General features: G+C 44.7%; 2 protein-coding genes across 3 annotated transcripts in view; one reads left to right on the top strand and one right to left on the bottom strand.

Moving 5' to 3' along the window:
• The window catches only part of DARS2 (aspartyl-tRNA synthetase 2, mitochondrial), a 35,639-nt gene extending 30,541 nt beyond the window's left edge, over positions 1-5,098 (bottom strand). For both annotated transcript variants that reach the window (XM_068125035.2, XM_068125037.2), the window contains exon 1: positions 4,734-5,098. The gene's annotated coding sequence lies outside the window, so the exon portion shown is untranslated. The remainder of the gene's footprint in view (positions 1-4,733) is intronic.
• A 549-nt stretch (positions 5,099-5,647) lies between these two features.
• The window catches only part of CENPL (centromere protein L), a 30,511-nt gene continuing 11,464 nt past the window's right edge, over positions 5,648-24,694 (top strand). Inside the window, exons 1-4 of the mRNA XM_068125043.2 lie at positions 5,648-5,774; positions 20,376-20,530; positions 22,449-22,694; positions 22,989-23,240. Coding sequence (XP_067981144.1) covers positions 20,393-20,530; positions 22,449-22,694; positions 22,989-23,240 — 636 coding nt within the window. The 5' untranslated portion in view covers positions 5,648-5,774; positions 20,376-20,392. The remainder of the gene's footprint in view (positions 5,775-20,375; positions 20,531-22,448; positions 22,695-22,988; positions 23,241-24,694) is intronic.

Genomic DNA, 24,694 nt, shown 5'->3' with positions numbered 1-24,694 from the left:
AGACCTGGAGGGAGTAGTGGGATTGAAGGGAGTGGGGGAGTTTGTTCCAGAGGCGGGAGAAAAGGGGAATGAAAGAGTGAAGGTGAGCAGAGACCCTAGATTTTGGCAGTTTAACCATAAAAGGTTTGCACGCAGATCTTGTGCGACCTGAAGGAATATTGGGGGGACAGAGCACAGAGAGCTGGGGGAGCAAGGCCGGAGAGGAGTCGGTAGAAGACAGAAAGACCACCAACCTGCCTGCGGTGAGTGAGTGAAAGGCCCTCAGAGTTATCTTCATCGCAGGAGATTCCAATGATTCTGAAAGCTTTGGTTTCAACAGCGTGAAGCCGAGTTAGGTGTGAGGCAGGAGCACCAGCCCAGAGAGGGGAACAGTATTCCAATGAGCTGCGGATGAAAGCCTTGTGTGTGGTGAGGAGCTCAGGTGTGCCAAGGAAGGACTTCGCATGACGGAGGATGCCCAGTCGGCGACTGGCTTTGGAGGCCAGCTCGGAAATGTGGTTTTCCTAAGAAAGATCATGGCAGATAGTGAGACCCAAAAGCTTGAGCGACAGAACTTCTTGGAGAGGATTGTTGAGAAAGAAGATAGGAGGGTTTTCCAGTCGGTCCTTTCGGAGAGACATTGAAAGAGTGTGCGATTTGTCAGGATTGAAAGACATGTTCCACTTGTTTGATCAGTCTGTGATTTTTTCCAGGTCTGCAGAGAGTGAGGAGGCTGCAGACTGCCGATCTGAGGGATGAGGAATGAAGCGGCAGATAGTGGAGTCATCAGCAAAGAGATAGAGAGGATTTCCCAGAGAGTCTGAGAGATCATTGATGAAGACCAGAAATAGCACAGGGCCCAGAACACTACCTTGGGGAACTCCAGCCAGAACAGGCAGGGGAGATGAGAGAAATCCATTCAGGGCCACACGTTGCCTTTGACCAGAGAGGAAGTCCGCAAGCCATGAGTGGAGATTTCCATGGATACCATAGGAGGAGAGTTTGGTGAGCAGAGCTGGGTGCCAGACCGTATCGAAGGCACGTGATATGTCAAGTGAGACAGCTGTGATTTCCTGTTTGGCATTGAGGACCTCCATCCATTGTTGAGACAGCAGAAGCAACATGTCCAGAGTAGAATGACCTGGTCTAAATCCAAATTGATGATCAGAGATCAAGCCATTGGAGAAGAGGAAGGATTTCATATCCGAAGCAATGATGGATTCCATGACTTTGCTGATAATTGGAAGCAGGCTGATTGGTCTGGAGTTGCAAGGATCTGTTTTTGCACCTTTTTTGTGTAAAGCGGTAATGTTTGCTGATTTCCAAGATGCTGGCAGATGACCTTGAGCAAAAGAGAAGGTGAAAAGAACAGAGAGAGGGTGAGATAGAGTGGCAGAGCAGGATTTTAGGACCCGTGGGCTGATGCCGTCTGGTCCAGTTGCAGAATCAGAGACGAGGTTTGACAGGTAATTCTCCACCTTGTCAGGAGAGAAGGTCACAGAGTCCAGGAGCAGTTTGGGTTCGACTGGGAAAGGTGGGAACAGAGAGAGATGGGTTTGGGACACAAGATTTTGAGGCAAACACAGAGTTGAGGCATTCGGCTTTGTCACGTGCGGTGTCAACTGTGTAGCCATTTGAGGTAAGGGAGGGGATGGAGGGGGAACAAACACCAGAAACGGATTTGACCAGACACCACCAGGATTTGGAGGAAGGAGACAGGTTTGAGAGTTCAATCTTGAGTGTGGAGAGATAGTGCTTCCTGGCACTCCTGAGGGTAGACACACACTTGTTCCGAGCTTGGTGGAAGGAACTGAGATTGCCTTCAGTTGGATTTGCTTTCCAAGAGGCAAAGGCAAGTTGTTTCAGGGCAACTGCCTCACCACAAGATTCAGTGTACCATGGATGGGAGGAAGGGTAAGACAACTGAAGACGAGATGGGATAAATCTGTGCATGAGAAAGAGCAGTTTGCTTTGGGAGAATTCCGAGGAAGAATTTATGTCAGAGGCAGTAGAGATGGTAGACCAGTCCAGATGATTGATGGCTGCTTGCAGACCGTGCCAGTCAGCCTGAGTAAAATGCCAGACTCGTCGGCACTGAGGAGGCTCTCTGAGAATGGCCAGAGAGATGTCCACTTTAACAAGCACGTGATCAGAAGAACCGATTGGAGCAGAAGAAGAGCAGCAGACATTTGCAGGGAAGTTAGTCATAACTACTTAAAAAATTAAATAATTCCCATATCCGAATCTATATTCAGATCTTCACCAAAATCGAATGGAATCGTCCTTGTCAGACACCCAACCGGTCCACCAAATTTCGTCCAAATCCGTCCACAACTTTTTGAGATATCCTGCCATGCATCGTTTTTGGCCCTATATCCCAATGTTGAAGAATTACTTCAAAAAATTATAGTAGCCGGATCCGAATCCGAATCCGGATCTTCACTAAAATCTAATAATTTCGTCTTTGTCACACACGCTACATCTCTGCCAAATTTCGACCGAATCCGTCCACAACGTTTTGAGATATTTTGTTCACAAACAAACTAACAGACAAACAGACAGACAGACTACGGGTGAAAACACAACCTCCATCCACCTTTGGTGGCGGAAGTAATTAGAGCAATAGCTCTAGAATGGTTTAAAAGCTACCTGTTTAACAGAAAATGATTTGTGATCTTAAATAGAACCAACAGGTGATCAGTGGCGTATGGGGTTGCACATGGATCTATCTTTGGTCCCCTTTTGTTTGTTATGCATATTAATGATTTTCATAAAACCTCTAATGTACTGTCCTTCGTTGTATTTGCTGACGATTCAAAACTTTTTTTTACTCCTTGTGATGTAAATATTTTATTGGATACACTCAATAATTATATAATTTGAGCAGGTTTCTGAGTGGCTAAAGGCAAATAGTTTGTCATTAAATACAGAGAAAACTCATTTTGTTTTTCAGCAATTTGGTCTATGTGCATCCTGAACCTATTTTATTTGATGACTAGCTGAAGTAGCCAGCATTGCCTGGGGAAATTCAATGAAATATGTATTTAAATATTTCCTGCATGACAAATTGGGGAATGTTGGCCTTGTGGTTTGTATGAATTACCAATCTTAGGTGTTGCAAAATGCACTTGGACCACTTTCCCTTATTTTAAGCTCCTTTTATTAATTTTGTTTTCAAAATATTTTTATTCAAGGCTTTGTAATAGCCGGCGAAGCCGGTGTTGTCAATAAACGAGTACGTATTATGTTGAAAACCTGATTATGCCTTGGCTCGAGAATCCGAAGCGCAGTGGAGGCCGCCATCTTGCGGATGCGGAAGTATGCATAACAAATTTAAAACGTTCATTAGGAGTTTCTTTCACCCGTCATCGTTTGATTCACAATCTTATGCACCTCCAATGTATTAATAAAATTAATTAAGACCAACATCAGCCCGCACGGACCTGGTTATCTTCAACAAAACGCGTCACCAAACACCGGACCCAATGAGAGTCGAGCATTTGCAAAAATATTTCTAAAATGAAATCACTCAATGGTGGCCGCCATCGACCGGATGCGGAAGTTTGCATAAAACAATTGCGAAAAAGTTCAATAGGAGTTTGTTTCACCCGTCGTTCTTTGATTCACAATCTAATGAAACCTCTAATTAGTAATTAAAATACGTTAACACCAACCTCGTTATCTTCAACGAAAATCGTCATCAAACACCAGAACCAATGAGATTCGAGCATTTGAAAAAATATTATTACGCGTTTCGGAGGGTGAAAACGGTGTCAAATATTCTAACATTGACGAAGAATTATTTTTTAGAAATCTCGTGGCCGTATGGGATAGTTTTTCACGGCCAGAAATATGGTATAAGCGGTTTACACATTTAGTTTAGAAATACGGATAGTTTTTCACGGCCGGAAATATCCGAAGTTGAGACGGAATTCACCGAATTAATCACTGCAAGCTAACGTCTTCTGGTGGAGGAAGCTGCCGTGCCCGGAGAGTCAGAGAACCAGCCCTGGCACCTGACAGCGACTGAAGTTAGAAGACTACACACTTACTGTGAAAACGTATGTTAAGCCCAGTTAAAATTTCTTAAAATAGGCCTTAGGCTAGCACATCATATCGTTACTTCCTTGAGCTTCTTGTGACATTTATTGTATGCAGGTATTGCCATTGGGGAGGACTGTCTGCTCTTCTCTTTTACCAAGTCTTACCAGGTACGGTACCTACTACACCTACCTACTACCAACTACCGAACCTACTGATGCCATAGTGATGGGTAAAATAGTGGCAAGAGGCTTTGGCTTCGCCGGCTCATTGCGGCTTTGCAGTCGGTACTAGTAAATAAAAATTTATTTCACTACGGTACAAACATTGTTCTACTGATGTTGGTACAGTAAGTACAATGCAGTGGGAGTACAGTACATTATTCCACAGATGTAGGTACAGTAGGTACACTGCAATATGAATACAGTACATAGTTCTGCAGATGTTGGTACAGTAGGTGCACTGCAATGGGAGGAAGGCATAGTACAATCGACTACAAGGGGAGTACAGTACAATAATTAATAAACTGCACTTCATTTCATTTCATTTCGACCTTCCACCAGTGTTAATCATAATAATCGAACTGCAGTCTGATGGTGTTTCGTACCGTGCGGTTTATTCAACGCAAAATTAGTTTCACTTGCAATTACACAACCGATTAAACAATATTGTATTATACATCACACAATTGTACAACAAACAATCGTACTTACCGGGACTCGAACTCGCAACACGTGAGAATGTCTTTCCTGATCTGTTCTTGGAAGAGCCTAATGTACTGGTTTGTAATTATCCACAAAATACGGTGTTCAAACTCCAAAGTTGGAATTGTAAAAACATCACTTGCCAAGACAATAGACAAACGAAACGTGACATTTGCCACACCGGGGATTTTTCAACTTCCTGTAACGAACTGCCAACTACGCCGCCATGGCCGCAAACCGATGTAAGCTGATTGGTAATGGAACACACTCCATGCTCTAAGATGAAATTCTTTATTGAGGAATAAGTGAAAAGAAAATACAGCAGCAGTTCCCTATGTTTCTCTCTTTCCGCCCATTGGTTGGACTCCTGGCCTGACCCCACCCACAACATCATCAGGAGGAAGGCTGACTCCGACTGCCGGAATTTTGATTTTCATGCAGTTCAGGCTGAACACATTGTCAAACCTATCAAATTCACAATGGCCTTGTCCTACCTCGACATTGCTAAACATAAACTTCCGGTCGCATGCGAGACAGCGATTCGTTGCCTATACACTGCCCAAATCAGCATATATTTACTTCGCATTCTCATCTCACAGTAGTTCCATTGTTGCTTTATTGCTCATTGGATTTGGAGCCATTTCTAATCACCATACTGTTATAGTTTGTGGTAGAACTATACCAGAATACAGCGTTGAAAGAGGAGGATACTGAAAATGTTCAAGTTGCTCGATAAGAGATTAACCTTGGCGTGCACCCAAGCAAGCACTCAAACGAAACGGTTTATAAGGAACGGCTGGCTTGGCAAGCGATAGTAAGCTTACTGGTAGTGGAACACAACTTTGGTTGGCTTTGACTTCCTTACCACAAAGAAAAAAACAACAACAACATCAAAACCTCGAAATGTCATTGGACCGTGGAATGAGTCGGAAGTGACGAGTCCTCTGTAACGAATTCAAAATATTTAGTTCTATCGTTTGCATGATAAAATAAAAGTAGTTCGCGTGGTGAAGTGAACGAACGTAACGTTGAAGTTGTGCATTTTATGAGGTAAGAAGGTTTTGCTGAAGGTAGTCAAAACGGGATTTTATGATGTAAGCAGGTTTTGCTGAAGAGTGAAGGTAGTCAAAACGGGATTTTATGATGTAAGCAGGTTTTGCTGAAGAGTGAAGGTAGTCAAAATGGAATTTTATGAGATAAGGTTTTGCTGGCGATTATTACCTTTCCCGCGTTAAATTCCGCAATTTTCGAAAATTAAATGAAAACGAACAATTATAAAACAACATATATTTCACAACAAAACATGATAAAAATAATGCTTATTTTTAAACAGTTTTACATGATTTTAAACGTGATCGTGTTAAACGATCATGTCATGTTAATCATGTTAAACGTGATTTTAAACGTGAAACATGATTTGAAACGTTTTAAATAATAATGCGTGATCCAATACAAAATATTTCCAAACTGATTTTCTTGATGCTGTTTTCGCCGCATAAATTCCTGCAGATATGATTGAAATAAGCCATCAAAGTGCCATGCATGTTCCGGAATTGGCCTTGACATTCGCCCATGAACCTTCCACCTGGTTTGTGTGCAGCGTTGGATCATTTGGATCGACGAAATGCAAAGAATGGTTATAGTGGAGGAAAAATAATTTTAGGTGAGAAAAATTGGGGACAGAGATGAAAATTGGCTGAAATGACCTAAATACCCTATAAAAAAAAATATATAAAACACAGTTTGTGTGTGTGTGTGTGTGTGTGTGTGTGTGTGTGTGTGTGTGTGTGTGTGTGTGTGTGTGTGTGTGTGTGTGTGTGTGTGATGTTACCGATAGACTCCTAAACGGAGAGGCTCACGTGCTTGATATTTGGCATAGACATGGCCATTGAGCCTGGGAAGAACATGGCCGACCTAAAAAAAAATATTTCATAATATTTTTTTACCATATTTTTACCTCAGCGCATTTCAGCGAGGAATATTATGCACGGAATCTGAGGCGGTGGCAGAGCAGCGCGCTGATTCGCTCAGAGCGATCACGTGATGTTCCTTGCCGCCATAAACTCAGTTACGCGTTCGCACGTATTTCAGAGCGAAAAGCGATTGCGTTTTTTCACATTTCAGCGAGGAACATTGCCATTCACACCACATAGGTTTTTTTTCCTTTCATCTTTACGAGATCCATATTTTTTATTCATATTTACCTCAGCGCATTTCAGCGAGGAATATTATACACGGAATCTGAGCAGGTGGCAGAGCAGCACGCTGATTCGCTCAGAGCGATCACGTGATGTTCCTTGCCGCCATAAACTCACAGTTACGCGTTCGCACGTAATTCACACGTTCAAAACAAACGAGATCCGCGAAGCGAGTTAGTCCAGTCGTGCTAACCAAGATGGGGCGTCACGGCGGCTTCACTTTTCACGGAGTATGAGCGTTCTATATATTTTCAATTCAGTGCGCCCGACTCACTCACGTACTTGATTTGTGGCATAGACATGGCCATTGGGCCTTCACGGTGTAATTTATGCGAGGCTTTTGTCCGAGTGAGCTTGAGTCGAGAGGGCGAATGTACGGGTTGGGAATGTACGGGTCTCCCTTCCCCCGCCCGGCAACGCGGTACTGGAGGGCGTCACAGGATCGGTGAGTCTCCAAAATCCGCTTCGTGCTGTTGCGAAGATGCAGGACGATGTCGCAATTGTTGTGCTGCTCTCCGACCATGAGAACTGCAACGTCATTGTTGACTGGCCCTCCCCTTCCCTCCAACCTTCCCCCTCCCCCCTCCGTTCTCCATTCCCCCTCCACCCTACCCCCTCCCCTTCTCCCCTCCCCCTCCCTTTCCCCCTCCCCATCCCTTTCCCCCTCCCCCTCCCTTTTCCCCCTCCACCTCCCCCTCCCCCATTCCACCCTCCTCCCCTCCCCCTCCCCCTCCTCCTCCCCCCTCTCCCCCTCACCCTCCCCCCTCTCTCCTCCCACCCTCCGCCCCCCCCCCACCACCCTCCACCCTCCCCCTCCCACCCCACCACCCTCTCCCCTCCCACCCCACCACCCTCTCCCCTCCCACCCTCCGCCCCCCCCCCACCACCCTCCACCCTCCCCCCTCCCACCCCACCACCCTCCCCCCTCCCAACCTCCCTCTCCCCCTCCCATCCCTCCCCTCCCCCCTCTCCTCCCCTCCCCTCCCCCCATCCCCCTCCCCCCTCTTTTCCCCTCCCCCCCCCTCTACTCCCCTCCCCCCCGTTCCCCTCCCCTCCCCTCCCCCCCCGTTCCCCGCCCTGCAATGCCGGGTACTTCTGCTAGTACCCTATAAAAGCTTTGCAGAAAATTCCCCATAATTCCTGGGGGTGGAAGGTACCTAATTTGCATATTTCCAAGATGGCCGACACCAGCGAAGGTAAAATTTATAACTTTTGAACCGAAGAGGATAGAAGCATATTTAACATGTCTAGTTCCACTAATTTTAGGGTGGAGAACTCATTTCCGAGGTTTTTGGGTGGCTACAGGGTCATTGAGGGGGTCAAATTAGGCAAATTAGGCACCTAAATTTGCATATGTTGAAGATTGCCACCACTAAAAAGCTGTAATTGTGATACTTGTGATAATTGTGGAACCAATTGTTATAGAATAATAAATGACACTTCTGAATTCATACCAGATTTTAATATAAACAACAGGTAATTGGTTGTGTTAAGCTGTCGTGGGGTTTTTTTAGCATACTAAGCATACAAAACAATTCAATTATTTAGTGCGTCCAAGGGAATACAATAGTACAGCGGATAACAACAATTGTGCATTTTATGAGAAAAGCATGAAATTTTTAGCATAGTTAGTGCATACCATAAGGTTTATTTTCAGATGTGGAGAGAAGTCAGATTTGACCTCTGAGGACTGTGAGAGGTCAAATCCAAAATGGCCACCAGTCCACCGGGTCTAATGTTCAAACGCGCTTAATTTTGGAACCAAATAGTGTAGAAAAACATTATAGGTGTCATTTCCAACTAAATTGGGGATGCCCATTCATTTGGTGATACTTTTGAGATCGCCAGATCTGAATATAAACCTTCCTTCGGGTCGATGAGAACAAAACCGAATAGTTTGCTTTCCTGTCACGCGAAGCTGTTCATCTTCCTCTAGCCGAGCGCAAGGAACTGTATGCAACAGATGGAAGTGAAGTCCTCTGCTCTCCTGCTGAGTCATACTTGGCCCACCTTGCCCCATGTTCGCGAGAGGAGGCTGACACTCGTCTACTTCTGCATGTGACAGATGCTGTGCAAAAGGGGTGTAAGAAGGTGACCATAAGTACCGTTGATACTGATGTGGTGGTACTGGCTGTGGCTTCATTCAGCAAGACAGCTCCTGATGAGCTGTTGGTTGCCTTTGGTGTCGGGTCAAGCTTTCGGTACATAGCTGTTCACGAAATGGTTGCCACATTGAATCCAACACAGTGTCTGACTCTCCCAGTCTTTCACGCTTTCACCGGGTGTGATACTGTATCTGCATTCGCTGGCAGAGGAAAGAAGACTGCCTGGGAAACTTGGAAGTCTTTCCCAGAGGTGAATGATGCTTTCAATTAACTCCTAGGCATGCCAAGTGAGGTCAGTGGAGGCTCAATATTACTGCTAGAGCGATTTTTGGTGCTGATGTACGACTGAACCAGTGAGAGCACGGAAGTGAATGATGGCAGGAAACAGCTCTTCACACAGAAGTGTAGAACTCTAGAGAACATTCCTCCAACCCAATCAGCACTCAAGCAGCACATCAAGCGCACTTGCTACCAGGCCAACTGTTGGAACCAGGCATTGGTCATGGATCCAGAGATGCCAGACCCATCTGACTGGGGCTGGACAAAGGAGACAACTGGGTGGCAGCCTCTTTGGACCACTCTCCCTGAAGCATCAAAATCGTGCCATGAATTGATCCACTGTGGCTGCAAGAAAGGCTACACTGGACGCTGCAAGTGTGCCAAAGCTGCACTCAAGTGCACTGCACTGTGCTTCTGTTCTGGAGACTGTTAGATTTTGATCATTACCAATTTTCATCATTGCACTTGATGTAATGTAAGCTTTTGTGGACATACTTGGTTAACTACAGTTATTTTTTCAGAGGTTATTGCATCATTCCTTGCAGTGTAAACACTTTTTTCATCATTTCTGGTCTTTGGGTGTTCTGTACCTATCCCTGTACCTGAAAAAATAAAGTTTTAAATGTTCAAATGAACTTTTTCCAATAGAAGTTCCAACTGCAGTATCATAAAAATAGATATTTAACATAATTTGACCTTGACCTTGACCTAAATGCATGTCCTTCCGTTCTGTCGATCTCAAAAGTATCACCAAATGAATGGGCAGCCCCAATTTAGTTGGAAATGACACCTATAATGTTTTTCTACACTGTTTGGTTCCAAAATTAAGCACGTTTGAACATTAGACATGGTGGACTGGTGGCCATTTTGGATTTTAACTCTCACGGTCCTCGAACTCTCACGGTCCTCAGAGGTCAAATCTGACTTCCCTCCACATCTGAAAATAAACCTTATGGTATGGGTATGCACTAACTATGTTAGAAATTTCATGCTTTTCTCATAAAATGCACAATTGTTATAATATGAGAGCTTATCTTCCGTACTACAAGCAAGTAAGTAAGCAAGCAAGTGCAAGTACAAGGGGATTTAAGGTAATCTAATCAATCTCCTCAACAACTGGGGCATTATAACAGTTCTCTCCTAGACATGTTTCACACATTGGTGTGCATGCACGACCTGCCTTCCTGCACTTGCAAGAGGCTGTCTTGCATCCCATTTTACAGTTGCAGAATATGAGTTCCAGGAGTCTCTCAGGGGCAGATGGGTTTGCTGAACCCACTGGACAAAGTACATCCGCCCGCATCTCCCAGCCCCACTGGGTACAATCAAGCTTAACACCCTGGCACTGCTGAATCAGTGGATATGCCCACAGACTATGCTGCTTGGCTGAACCAGATGTGGGAGGGAGGACAGCGAGGTTCATGACATTTGTCACAGACTGCTTCACAATCATTTGCTTAAGCTTGAAGAACCGAGCATTGTTTAGTGAGGCAAATTTTTCGGCACCATACCAGGCAAGAAAGAAATGCTCACCCGCAACACCGATCTCTTCCTGAGATGCGTCCTTCTTATAGAATATAGACATCTCGTCTCTCAGAGTGGATCTGTTTCTCAGCAGCTAACACGCTTGAGCCTTACCTCGGCGGTATGCTGCTGATGTCGTGTCAGTCCCCGTGAAGGCATAGGCGAAAATAATCACTTCCTTCAAAGGGCCCAGAGAAACTTGGAGCTTGTCAATATCTACATACTTAGGCTCCACCCCACCCGATTGAGGATTAATGAGTATGATCGACTCACCGGATGGCTTACGATGAAGCAGAGATATCATGACCTCTGCATCTTTGGAGACAACATGAATCCCCAGATCGACATTGCTGTACTCAAGAGCTGTGCTGACAATGAGGTTATCAGCATCAGCTTCTGCATGACGGGTAAGAATGCCAACAGCCCTCAGCTCTGTTGAGACCAACTTCATCAGCGATGTCTTGTTTGCTCCATTCCCCAGAAACTCTGCTTGTGTTGTGGATGTGTTGATCTGTGGTGATACAGCAATGGCTGCAGATGTAACCTTGCTGGCTCTCCTGGACTGCTCGACAACCTTGGTGCTGAGTTGAGCACCATACCAATCAAAGACCACGATGACAAGGCGGTTTGGGTAATGCTTTTGCACATAGCTTTGTATCACATCTGCATATGTACAAGGTGTATTCTATATAACGGCGTGCAGAAAGTGACCCCCATCTATAACTATGGGAACTGGGCCTATAACTGTTGAGTCAACTAGGTGTGAATTCACGTCAAGGATATGATTCAGAGCAGCCTTTGCTGTCTTACGACTGGACACAGCATCGAACAGAGCAGGGGCGAAGTTCACGAATTCATATTGAACAAAATCTCTCAAGTCATTGCTTGATTGTAGAACAGCCAGAATCCTGTTCAGCATCTGCTGCTCATTGACAACCAAGGGCTCATTCCGCACTTTGACAGTGGAGCGCATGGCTGACAATGGCTGAACTCTTTTCTTTTTCTGTAGCTTCAAGTCTGCAAAGTTCTGCCCCATCATCTGCGTGTGCTGTTCGGAGCCAATAGTGACAGCATTGTCACAGTTTATACTGGAATCCGCCTCAACTCCAGTGAAGATAGATACCAACTTGTCTCTGTACTCAAAGGGATTGTGTGATTTGAGCCATCCAACCAACCTCTTTCGATCAGATCATCTTGAGTCTGTCGAGCCTGCCCCAACTCAGCATGTTCCTTATGTAGTGAGTGTTGGTCTGTGTCTCACAGCGCATGCCTGAAAGCTCCTCCAGAGCCTCACATATCGGTATATAAAGGGTTTGAGTCGCAGGACATGAGGTGAGGATGTATTACTGTGTGGTGTAGTACACTTTAACCCCCCCCCCCCCCCCCCATACTATGGAATGATTTATTTCCATCCAATGATGATACATTCCAGTCCGCGTTGTCGAACACAAACTGGACGAATGCCTCCTCATTATCTGGAAATGGAGTTCCTGCAGCGAGGAGTAATGCTTGATAGCGCCTCGCCTCATCATAAGAACAGCACATCCCAAATGTGTCCATCCAAAATGATCATCATTCTTGAGTCATATTTTCTGTATAAATAGACCCCAAGTGCAATTAAAAATGGTGACAGATATGACCTTGGTCGTACTGCAGATATTATCATTTGTTCTATAGATAAACGTTTTTTCTCAGTTACCCTATTGAAGACCTTTTTGCCTGTCTGACTCAAGATACCTGCAATCAATGTGTTAAGGCTTTCAGGAACTGTATCCGCCTCCATCGTACTTAGAGAACAAGGCGACGGGTATATATCACAATCATTGACCATCTCTCTGATGTCTGCGGATACAAGCCTCGATGCTGTCATAATTATACGCTTTTTTTCGGAACCCTGATCACCTAGGTTGTCTTTGTACCACTTATCACGTACAATATTGCTGAATGCATCTCTGAATACTACTATGCTATCCTTTCCTGGCAGGTGAGTTATCTGATGGCAGATGGAAGGGAAGTATGGATTCTTTGAAGTGTGCTTTCAACTTAGTTAGTAATGTTTTGCTTGAATACCCTGCTACTCCCTCAGTAAGGTGATCTTCCATGATATCTGTAAGCGCACTAATAGAATACTGGCATTCGTCATTTTGCTCAAGGAACTCAGTCAGACAATCAAATGCTTTATCCTTGCAGACATTTCTTTCCGATTTTGGTTTCTTGTTGCGGAAGAAATTGACGCGGCAGTTATTGTGGTACCGCCCTTCCGCTGCAACCAAGCCGATAATGTTGCTTAGTCTGATCAGAATCTGTTTCGCATTTTCATCACCATCACCAAGCTCCTTTGCGCGGTTCTCAATCCGTTCACCAAATGATAATGTCCGACAGTGATAGATGGACACGACGTGCTTGAGGCCTCCTTTCTTGCTTCCTGAGGCTCGTTTGCACGACGTGCTTGAGACCTCCTTTCCTGCTTCCTGAGGCTTGTTTGCACGACGTGCTTGAGGCCTCCTTTCCTGCTTCCTGAGGCTCGTTTGCACGACGTGCTTGAGGGCTCCGAGTGCTTCTGCTCACTGAGGATCTCACCTTCGAAAGTGTTGCATTTACATTCTGTACGCCTGGCCATCTTAGCTACTTAACGTGCAGTGTAAACGAACCTTTTCTTTGTTATCAATGGTGATCTCAAGCTTGTGGAGGAGCTTGTATGTGTAATGTATTTGGGAGGACGACTCAGCCATCCTTGTGCTTTTACATGAATTGACTTGGACCGGTGTGTACGGTGTGTACCCTGGTTAGAATAGGTACACCGTATCCCTGCGTGTCGTAAGAGGTGACTAAGAGGGTTGGCGTCAGGAAGGGCATCCGGCCATAAAAACATTGCCTCAGAAAGAGAACCATGACAATTACAACTACATATGGACAGGGTGCAGCCCGAAGTGGAGATCGGTTTCTGAGGTTTGGGACATGGAATGTAGGGACAATGACAGGGAGATCAGGAGAAGTGGTGGAAGTATTGATCAGAAGAAGAGTGGACATATGTTGTGTGCAAGAGACGAGACGGAAGGGAAGTGGTGAAGGGCAGGCAGGGACAGAAATACAAGTTTGTGTGGCAAGGGTGCCTGGAGGGCATGAATGGTGTTGGTGTCCTGTTTTCTGAGGAGTTTGTAGACAGTGTGGTGAGTGTGACTAGAGTGAGTGATAGGTTGATGATGGTGAAAATGATGATTGGAAAGCTCTTGGTGAACGTCATCTCGGGATATGCTCCGCAGGTTGGTCGGAGCGATGAAGAGAAGGACAAGTTCTGGTGTGCGATAGAGAAGCTGATGGAAAACGTGAAAGATGAGGAAGTTGTTGTGGTAGGAGGAGACCTAAATGGACATGTGGGAAGGAGTATGGACGGTTTTGAGGGAGTTCATGGGGGTTACGGATATGGTGTGAGAAATGGAGAAGGTGAAAGGATTTTGGAGTTTGCTGATTTGTTGATTTGTAATACTCAGTTCCAGAAAGGGGATAATAAGCTTGTTACATACACGTCAGGTGGGTCGACGACAACTGTTGACTACCTGATGGTACGTAGGCGAGATAGGGGGCACCTCCGGGACACAAAGGTGATCCCGGGGGAGGAGGCTGTTTCACAGCACCACTTGGTTGTCTGCGACATAAGGGTGAAAGGTGCGAGGAGAGCTCGGCGGGTGAAGTACCAACCGAGAATGAAGGTGTGGAGGTTGAAAGAGGTGACAGTAAGGGAGGCATTAAAAGAGAGGCTGAGTCGGGTAGAGGATGATGTGGTTGAGCTTGAACGTGGTTGGATGTCAATGAAATATAGTCTGTTGGGAGCCGTTGGTGAGGTATGTGGATGGACAAAAGGACCACCGAGGCACTCGGAAACATGGTGAAGGGATGATGAAGTTGGAAAGAGGATTGACGAGAAGAGGAAGAAGTTCAAGGAGTGGCAGAAGGCGAAGGGTACGGGAGCAGAAAAAGCAGAGCATGAAAGTTATAAGGCAGCCAAGAAGGCTGCAAAGAAAGAGGTAGCAAAGGCGCAGGAGACATGCAGGAAAATGTTTGGAAAACGCTTGGATTCGGAAGAGGGTCAGAGAGCGGTATTCAGGATTGCAAAGCAGATAGCGAAAGAGAGGTGTGATGTGATGGGGGTGAGTTGCTTGAATGATGAAGTGGGACAAATGGTTGTGGACCCAGATGGAATTAAAGGAAGATGGAAAAGATATATGGAAATGCTGTTGAATACAGAGAATGAATGGGATGGCAACATAGAGAGTAACCCAGTTTTCGGCCCGGCAGAGAAGATAACCGAGAAGGAAGTTGAGGAAGCGATAAAAGCAATGAAGAGTAGAAAAGCGGGAGGGCCGACGGGAGTTGTGGGAGATATGTTGAAGGCAGCAGGAAGTTGGGGTGTGAAGAGAATGGCAGAGATCTGTAATCTAGTGGTGAAAGAAGGTTGCATTCCAGTGGATTGGGAACTGAATACCCTCATCCCTCCATACAAGGGGAAAGGTGACCCTCTAGAGTGTGGCTCGTACCGAGCGATAAAGTTATTGGAGCATGGAATGAAGGTATTGGAAATGGTGTTGGAGAGGAGGATAAGGAAGAAGGTGAAGATCAACGAAATGCAGTTTGGATTTATGCCAGGAAGAGGAACGACAGACGCGCTCTTTATTGTGAGGCATTTGCAGGAGAAGCACATGGAGAAGAGGAAGAAGTTGTTTCTTGGGTTTGTTGATCTGGAGAAAGCATTCAATAGGGTTCCACGCGAAGTATTGACATGGGCATTGAGGAAGTTAGAAGTGGAGGAATGGTTGATCAGAGTTGTGATGGCAATGTACAAAAGAGCGCGCAGAGCTGTAAGGACGAAGGACGGGAACAGTGGTGAGTTTGAGGTGAAGGTGGGAGAGCATCAGGGGTCGGTACTAGGTCCACTACTATTTGTAGCTGTGATGGAGGTGCTGGCTCAGACCGTAAAGGAGGGTTTACCGTGGGAGTTGTTGTATGCAGATGATCTGGTGTTGATTGCGGAAAGTATGGATGGACTGAAGGAAAAGATGAACAAGTGGAAGGAATGTATGGAGACAAAAGGTCTGAAGGTGAATATAGGAAAGACAAAGGTGATGGCAAATGGTAAAGCATGTGGTGAGGTGGAAAGAACTGGGAAGTGGCCATGTGCTGTGTGCAGGAAGGGTGTCGGAGTGAACTCCATTCAATGTACAATGTGCGCTGAGTGGGTTCATCAAAAATGCAGTGGTCTGAGAGGGTAATTAACCAGTGTGGCAGCTACATTCAAATGTAAGGTGTGCACAGAGGGAGCTGCAGATGGAGGAAATGTTGAGTTGGATCTTGGAGACGGCGTGAAGCTGGAAGGTGTGAAAACATTTTGCTACCTCGGAGACATGCTGAATGGAGAAGGTGGATCAGACTCGGCAACGGTTGCTCGAGTGAGATGTGCATGAAAGAAGTTTCGGGAACTGAGTGGCGTGCTGATGAGGAGGGGAGTGTCGTTGAAGCTGAAGGGAAAGGTGTATGCTGCATGTGTGAGAAGTGTTATGATTTATGGGAGCGAGACATGGGTCATGAATATAGAGCAGCAACGAAGGCTGGAAAGGGTGGAAATGCGAATGGTTCGGTGGATGTGCGGAGTGTCGTTGAGAGAGAGGAAGACAAATGATGAATTGCGAAAGATGATGGGGATAGAGCCTGTGATTGTTGCTGTGAAGAGGAACAGGTTGAGATGGTTTGGTCATGTGTTGAGGAAGGATGAAAGTGACTGGTTGAGAAGATTGATGGAAATGAATGTAGAAGGAAGTAGAGGACGGGGAAGACCGAGAAAGACTTGGCTAAAGATGGTGGAAGAAGAAATGCGGGCAAGGGCGTTAACAAGGAGAGATGCAGAAAATAGGGCAAAATGGAGAAGATCGTCATGGGGACCGCAAGGCTAACCCCCGCTCTTGCAGGGAAAATGGCGTTAAAATGCATGTTTTTGTTGTTGTTGTAGTGATAGATGGCATTGTGTTCACGTTTATGCCCCAATGACTTCTTCGGAGCCTTAGCCTCGAGACCACAGAATAGACAATGTTTTTAGAAGTCAAAGGACTCAGCACATTGTGAACGTAAAAGTTGGATTGCTGCTATAGGAGTTTGTCTCTTCACACTGTTTGTTTAGATATTATTTAATACTAGTTTCACGGGTATATCTTTTACGGCAGTCACTGTGCACAAACAATGGATTGGTAAGTTCAATTGCTGCAGCTACACCATCATTTCTGCGAATGCTAGCGGCTATGATTGCAGGTGGTCCGAGCTCAGTGACGCGGTTGACATTTCGCCCATCCTCCAGTGACTGGGAGCAGAGTAGACAGCACGCTCCTACCTCCATGACCTGCAACATAAGAAAACATATTATGTTAGAACTGATAACCAAATAAAGCCAAATTACCCAATGTTAATAATATGATATAGTGTAATGATATTACCATGATAACCCACTTTTTACCATAACTTGCATATTTTTACCTCTAAATGACCCCATTACCACCCAAAATGACCTCTAAATGACCCTGTAGCCACCAAAATACCTCAGAAATAAATTCTCCACCCTAAAATTAGTGGAAATAGACATGTTAAATATGCTTCTGTCCTCTTCGGTTCAAAAGTTATAAATTTTACCTTCGCCGGTATCGGCCATCTTGGAGATATGCAAGTTAGGTACCTTCCACCCCCAGGAATTTTGGGGAACTTTCTGCAAATCTTTTATAGGGTATTTAGGTCATTTCAGCCAATTTTCATCTCTATCCCCAAATTTTCCCACATCATGCCAATTTCTAGCTAATATTCCTCCACTATGACCCTGGTGTTGGGTTAGCGGCTAGGGTGCCGGCTTAGGATCCTAGGATCCTGGGTTCGAATCCCGTTCGATCGCTGAATTAACGCCAGGGGGGTTGACTCAGCCTGTCATCCTTCCGAGGTCGGCTAATTGAGTACCAGTTCACTGGTAATTCCCTGTTTGTCGTTAAAGGCGGCAAAAAGGGTTGGCGTCAGGAAGGGCATCCGGCCGTAAAACATTGCTTCAAAAAGGGGACCAAAAAACAACAACAACCACGCAACAACAACCACGGTTCCCGAAAAAGGCCAACCCCTGCTTTGCGGGGAAAAATGGCCTCTAAACGGTGGTTTATTCCTCCACTATGAACTATCAGGTTGGAATCTGCAAGAGGGCTCACATTGCTCAACCAGATATTCCTGACGTAAGAGTTGGCCATGGATGGGAGCTGAAGGATGGCACCACTGTGGTACACAGGTGATGTTCTGCCACAGCAGCTCATCGATATCATAGACGAACCACTGGATTCTGACGACGTGGACTCAGATGACTCGGATGCAGGACTCCAGCTGCCAGACATCCCAGATCTGTTTGGCGGAGAAAGATGACCAAGAATGACAATGTTCACCAATGAATGTGCCCGTTTATTGTTTTGATTGTTGGGTGATAATTTGATCATATTGGTAATGAGATTACATTCGGCCAGCTTAACCCTTTGTATGCCCGTTGTACAATTTGGCATACACTTTTTTCTAAACCTTTTTTTTTCAAGTTGAGAATGTAAATTCTTATATCATTTTCGGATTTTTTTATAGCAAACACTAATGTTTTTGATGAAATGATGGTACCAAAGAGACGATTATAAGAATGTAAGGACTCTTTTAAAATGTTGTATTTGAAAGCATCAAATTTAGTTGTCTATGAGCATGGTACATGAGAGATTCTTATAGCATAGAATTGGTACAGGAGTTATTGATGTATTGAATCATAGGAACGTATTGTCCTTGCTTTGTCATGTTTGCGCTATTAACGAGTGCCAAGTTTAAAATTGTCATAACTTTGTGAGTTTATGTCCTAGAATGATAGTTGTGGTATTGAATGGTAGCGCTTGGGTCACAGTGTAGTTTACAATATGATTTTAACGAATAAAGTCTCACAGATATACCTCAAACAAACCATGTAGAAATTTGATTATTTTTGTGACACGCCGGATATCTATCAGGGGTGTGTGTATATGTACCCCAATAACTCATATTACATATGTCTGAAACTTACTTATGAGGGTTTGAAATGAACTGACACAAGCTCAGCTTTTATTTGGTACCTTATATGTATGTGTAGCTGCTATAATGACCCCATAATTCAAAATATGAAAATGTGCCAACGGATCACGACGCGAAACGAAATTGGTCATGTTTTGAGGGTACCCCCTCAACATTGGCCCCAAATGACAAGTTCATCCCAACTTATGCAATGTTAACATTTGATTTCATGGTCAGGACACTCTAGGCCGAGGGCATCAGAAAAATATAGGGTCGGAGGTTTGTGGGGGGTGGGGGGTGGTGCACGGCCAGCTATAGTCGCCCATGGCCTACAAAAGGATTCTCTCTTTTGAGTGCCATTCTGCTTTGTTCTGTTTTGCCAAGTGTCGCTCTATGAGTGATTTTTCATCTGTCTGTTTGTTTGTCCGCACAGAATGAATATGATTTTGTCTGCAGCCGTTGGTCCGATTGACAGAGAAAATTTCACCATAGGTGCAACTCCACCTGTATAAGTTTTTAATGATAATTATGACATCATAGGTCACGTGGTATGGGCATCATCTTGGAAAAACCGGAAAACAATTGCACCTCTATTTCTCCGAAACCGCTACATATAAAAAATTGAGACATGGCTCATTGTAAAGAACTCTCCATGGGGAATAAAATGTTAGTGATGATGTCATAGGTATCTCTATTATGAGGTCATAATTCGACAAGTACGAAACTTCATCCGATCAAGATGAAATTTCTTGAGCATCATCTAGGGATAAGTTGGTGGAGAAAAAAGTAATGATGTCATTGGTCACGTGGTTCGGCCGCCATTTTTTTTTTTACACAAAAGCCTTAAAGACCACTGAAAACACGTCCTGGCAAGGGTCTGCAATCTCTGATTGCTCCTAGTTATTACTGTTATTATTTACCCTTTGATTCAGACTGTACATCGCATCAGAGTATGAATATGATTGTTCGGTGGATGGAGGTTGTGTTTTCACCCCTGTCTGCCTGTCTGTCTTTTTGTGTGCAGGACATCTCAAAAAGATATGGTCGGACTAGGATGAAATTTGGTGGACAGGTTGTGTGTGTGACAAGGACGAAATGGTTAGATTTTGATGAAGACGAAGATCCGGATCTGGATATGAGAATTGCTTAAGTGATTCTTCACCATTGAGTTTGAGAGATGGGGCCAAAAACTATATATAGCAGGATATTTTTAATAATTTCTGGACGGATTCTGACGGAACTTGGTGGATGAGTTGGTTTGGTGACAAAAACAAGCTGATTCGATTTTGGTTCCGGTTTGGATCCAGATCCGGCCTATCAGTGGGACACAAAACATAAACTTGTTGAGCCTGGCTGGATTCGCTCAACCGAGTGATGTTGTGGTAACGTGGTTTGTTTTTGTATTTCGGTGCTAACGTGTGTCTGTGTCTGTGTGTGTGTGCTCGAACACTGTGCAGACTGCGTTTTTACCGCTATGGCTGCCGCCCCTGTCAAGGACGTCATGTTTGCTTCGGGATCCAGTCATCAGGCAGAGAATCTGCCAGACTGGCATACACCATTTCAGAATTACCATGGCCCCCGGCGTATGCAATCGAGAACACGACCTGAAAAGGTGAGAGACCTCGACATGTCGGTGTTGGTTTTTGTTTTTTGTCCGCTCGAGAGTTTGGTCAAAGGGAAGAGGTTGGACTTTGAGGGATTTAAAGGGACCCAATCATTAAATTTTTTGAAGAGATGTTTTAGAATTTAGAGGATGATATCCCTGACCCATTCAGGGATATCGTCCCCTAAATGTTTCTCACCTACAAAACCACCAACTATTTTTGAGAGGTCGTGATGCAACATCCTCAAAAAAAATCTCACCTACAAAATATCTATTTTTGGGGGAGAATAATAAGCTGGATAATCGTGTTTTAACCGGATAATTGTTTTCTTTTTTAACTAGATTGCGGATATTCCAAATTGATGTGGGAAGGGGTGGGTGGCTGGGTGGTTGGGTGTGGGGGGTGAATGGGTAGTGGGAAGGGGGGGTTGGGTGAATGGGTGGTGGGATAGGGGTGAGAGGTAGAATTGCAAAATTCCAATGTTTCTGTCTTTTGATTAAACCCATCAGCGATGCGACGAACAGTATTGGAATCGAAATGAGGAATGTGTTACAACCTGAACGAAGCAATAAGTCGAATTGTTAGACTACAGTGGTGAAGTTGTAAAACATTAGGTGGATAAACCTAAACTATACGACAGTCAGTTGAGGTTGTGAAGCAGCCAAACTTGAAGGCGAAGCTGTAGCGGCACATTCGCGGGCCACCCTGCAGGATCTGTTGGCTGTCACTGTGCTGCACTGCTGCAGGCCAGTTTGTGCAGAACAACATTTATGTGGAAGACTGTGTGGTGAAGGATCTTTGGCTCATTCCTGCGAGATCAATCGGTTATCCGACGAGAATGCAAACTGCCCTCGGGGCATATGACAAACAAAGCCACCATGACAAGAAATAGATTTGAGGGCACTTCATAAACTGATGAAATATTCCCATATGCTGGTCGAGTTTATCATGATCTACGGACTATATACAGACACAGTGAACCAATTTAGCAATTTTGGACAAGTGGGACAACTAATTGTTGTGGACAAGTGGAACAAATCAACAGGTTCCATCAGTGAGGCGACAGGTAGGCTCTGCTTGTATTCTAGTAATATAGATAACTACTTGGGGAGTAGTTCATGGGCCTAGCTTCAAATCAACAGGTAACTTTTGTCTGATAAGTGATGGTACAGAATCGTGTTTCAGCAATTTCCAAGGCTTGTTTCCCAGGTAGTCTGTTGATCCAATACGAATGCTGACGGCTCGAAGTGGTCTTCGCAAAAACACTATTTTGAATGAACATATATTTTGATGTTGAATTTCGTTGTTCTTAGGTTTTTCAACCACAAAGTACACGATTGTTGATTATCTTTTTGTGGGTCAGGAATGCAAAAAAAACACTTCTGTATTCTGTGGGCAAATTTCTCGACGATTTGAACAGTTAAAAGCTTGGCACATCAGCATCTTGAATGCTGGAATAGGTTCTGATGAAACGCAGATGTACATGTCCGTCAATGAGTTTTGCGGTCATGATGTAACGCGAATCGACAGAATTAGCTCATTTGCGTAACCGAAGTGAAAATAGTCAGATTTTAAAACACTATTATCCGGCTTATTATTCTCCCCAAAAAATATTTTTGTGCTAATAAGTTAGGGATATCTTCCTCTAAAACATATCTCCAAAAAATTCATGATTGTGTCCCTTTCAAAGGAAATGGTTGTGCTCGGTGAGCGAGCAGGTGCAGATCCTCTCACCATTAGACTACTGTTGTTGAATTGTTGTGTTCTGGAGTCTGGAGTTGCCAATCAAATAAGTTGTTGCTTTATCAATGCCTTTTTCTGTCTACTGTGAATATTAAATCTAAAACTGTATAATCTTTATTTGTGGATATTCTTTCCCACCCTCCCTTCAGTACTTTGCTTTAACAAACACTTTTATTCCATCAGGATCTTGAAATTCTGAAGGCATTGAAGTCATTGGCCAAGAAGCGTTTTCATACGTACCGGGTGTCTCCTCTGCACATGTTCAGTTACCCGTGTCTCCAAGACTATGCACAAATGCTGGATGCACACTTGGAGGCCGTAGTGAAGTCTGCAGGTGATCCCACCACCAACAGTGGGTTCCACACCAAGATCTCTGTGTTACCAGGCCTGGCTATAGGTCAAAGAGACCCCGAGGCCATTTACATCCAGGTTCGCTTACGAAAACAAATGCGAAAAATCAACAAGTCTTCATGTTGATGGTTTTATCGACTCATTCACTCACTCACTCACTCACTCATTCATTCACTCAATGTTTCAAACGTAGGAAATGAGCGTCTCTCAGGTGTTCACTTCCAGGGTCAAGTCGCCGCACTGATGTCAAATATCTCTGGGAACTCGGTCAATATTTATTTTGGGGGCGGTTGTATCCCATGTGTTGCTCATTGATCCCATGTGTTGTATCCCATCCTCCGAAATGAGAAACTGCCCCTTTGTCTTTCCCAGATATTCCGTACGCAAGAGCAGAAGCGTCCAGCCTGGGAGGGTCTCCTATGTTGCGTGGAACCGGAGCAAAGCCACTTGAAAACTGTCCGCATGCCTTTTGTACTTCTCCCCCTATTGCTGGTGCACGGGCTTCAAAAGTTCACCACCGCGTGGATAACCTGGTTGGAGCGTACGTTTGACTGTTGCATCTCTCCACTTGTCATCCCCTCGTGTGAGCTCGCTTGGATGGCTGCCATGTGGACTGGAACTGCGGTAAGGATGACTCGACCATTTGTAAGCACCTTTCTCCAATATAGTGAGTGATAGGAGGTATAGTCCGATCGATTTAAAAAATAAATCAGCCTAAATGCAAAATAGATTTGAATACAAAGAATTTTTGGTTTTTTATATTTGTAAAAGTCTCTTCAACAACATGTTAAAAATCATCTGCATTTGCATGCGAAATAAGAACTTTGGGGGGGAAATAAACTGAGGATTTCTGGAACATTTTTTAGAAGTTGGTTTTGTAATGAAAAATGCTTCAATTTCTGTATTTTATATCATACAAACAAATATAAAATTATTTTTATTTTGCAGTAAAGAACGTCATCCCGTCATCTCGGGATGGTTTTGATGATGATGGGACGGTTTTGAGGGAGTTCATGGGGGTTACGGATATGGTGTGAGAAATGGAGAAGGTGAAAGGATTTTGGAGTTTGCTGATGGAGCTGATTTGTTGATTTGTAATACTCAGTTCCAGAAAGAGGATAATAAGCTTGTTACATACACGTCAGGTGGCTCGACGACAACCGTTGACTACCTGATGGTGCGTAGGCGAGATAGGGGGCACCTCCGGGACACAAAGGTGATCCTGGGGGAGGAGGCTGTTTCACAGCACCCCTTGGTTTTCTGCGACATAAAGGTGAAAGGTGGGAGGAGAGCTCGGCAGGTGAAGTACCAACCGAGAATGAAGGTGTGGAGGTTGAAAGAGGTGACAGTAAGGGAGGCATTAAAAGAGAGGCTGAGTAGGGTAGAGGATGATGTGGTTGAGCTTGAAAGTGGTCATCGTCTGTCAATGAAACATAGTCTGTTGGGAGCCGTTGGTGAGGTATGTGGATGGACAAAAGGACCACCGAGGCATTCGGAAACATGGTGGTGGGATGATGAAGTTGGAAAGAGGATTGACAAGAAGAGGAAGAAGTTCAACGAGTGGCAGAAGGCGAAGGGTACGGGAGCAGAAAAAGCAGAGCTTGAGAGTTATAAGGCAGCCAAGAAGGCTGCAAAGAAAGAGGTAGCAAAGGAGCAGGAGGCATGTAGGAAAATGTTCAGAGAACGCTTGGATTCGGAAGAGGGTCAGAGAGCGGTATTCAGGATTGCAAAGCAGATTTTTTTTTTTTTTTTTTTGATTTTTTTTTTTGTATACAATATCGAGGCTCGTGAAAGAGCGAACATTAATCACACAGAAAGACAAACCGACACATAAAACATATAACATAGGGAGCGGTAGACAAGATGGGGAGAGAGGGGGAAGGACACAAACACAACATTTGAGAGCAGGGACCGAGAGACATGGAGACATCGAGAGATCTGAGAGAGGGCGAGGGCTTTGGGGGGGGGGGGGGCGTGGGAAGGGGGCAGTGGGAGAGGTATAAAACATATGGACACTGCCAGGACTTCCAGGAAAGAAGTTGGAATTTCAAACAAGGTGGATCTGGGGTGAATTAGCG

Source organism: Myxine glutinosa, chromosome 8, assembly GCF_964187855.1.
Source record: "Myxine glutinosa chromosome 8, kmMyxGlut1.1, whole genome shotgun sequence".
Taxonomy (NCBI): domain Eukaryota; kingdom Metazoa; phylum Chordata; class Myxini; order Myxiniformes; family Myxinidae; genus Myxine; species Myxine glutinosa.
Note: the sequence above shows the minus strand (reverse complement) of the source record. Positions and strands in the feature narration are given on the sequence as shown.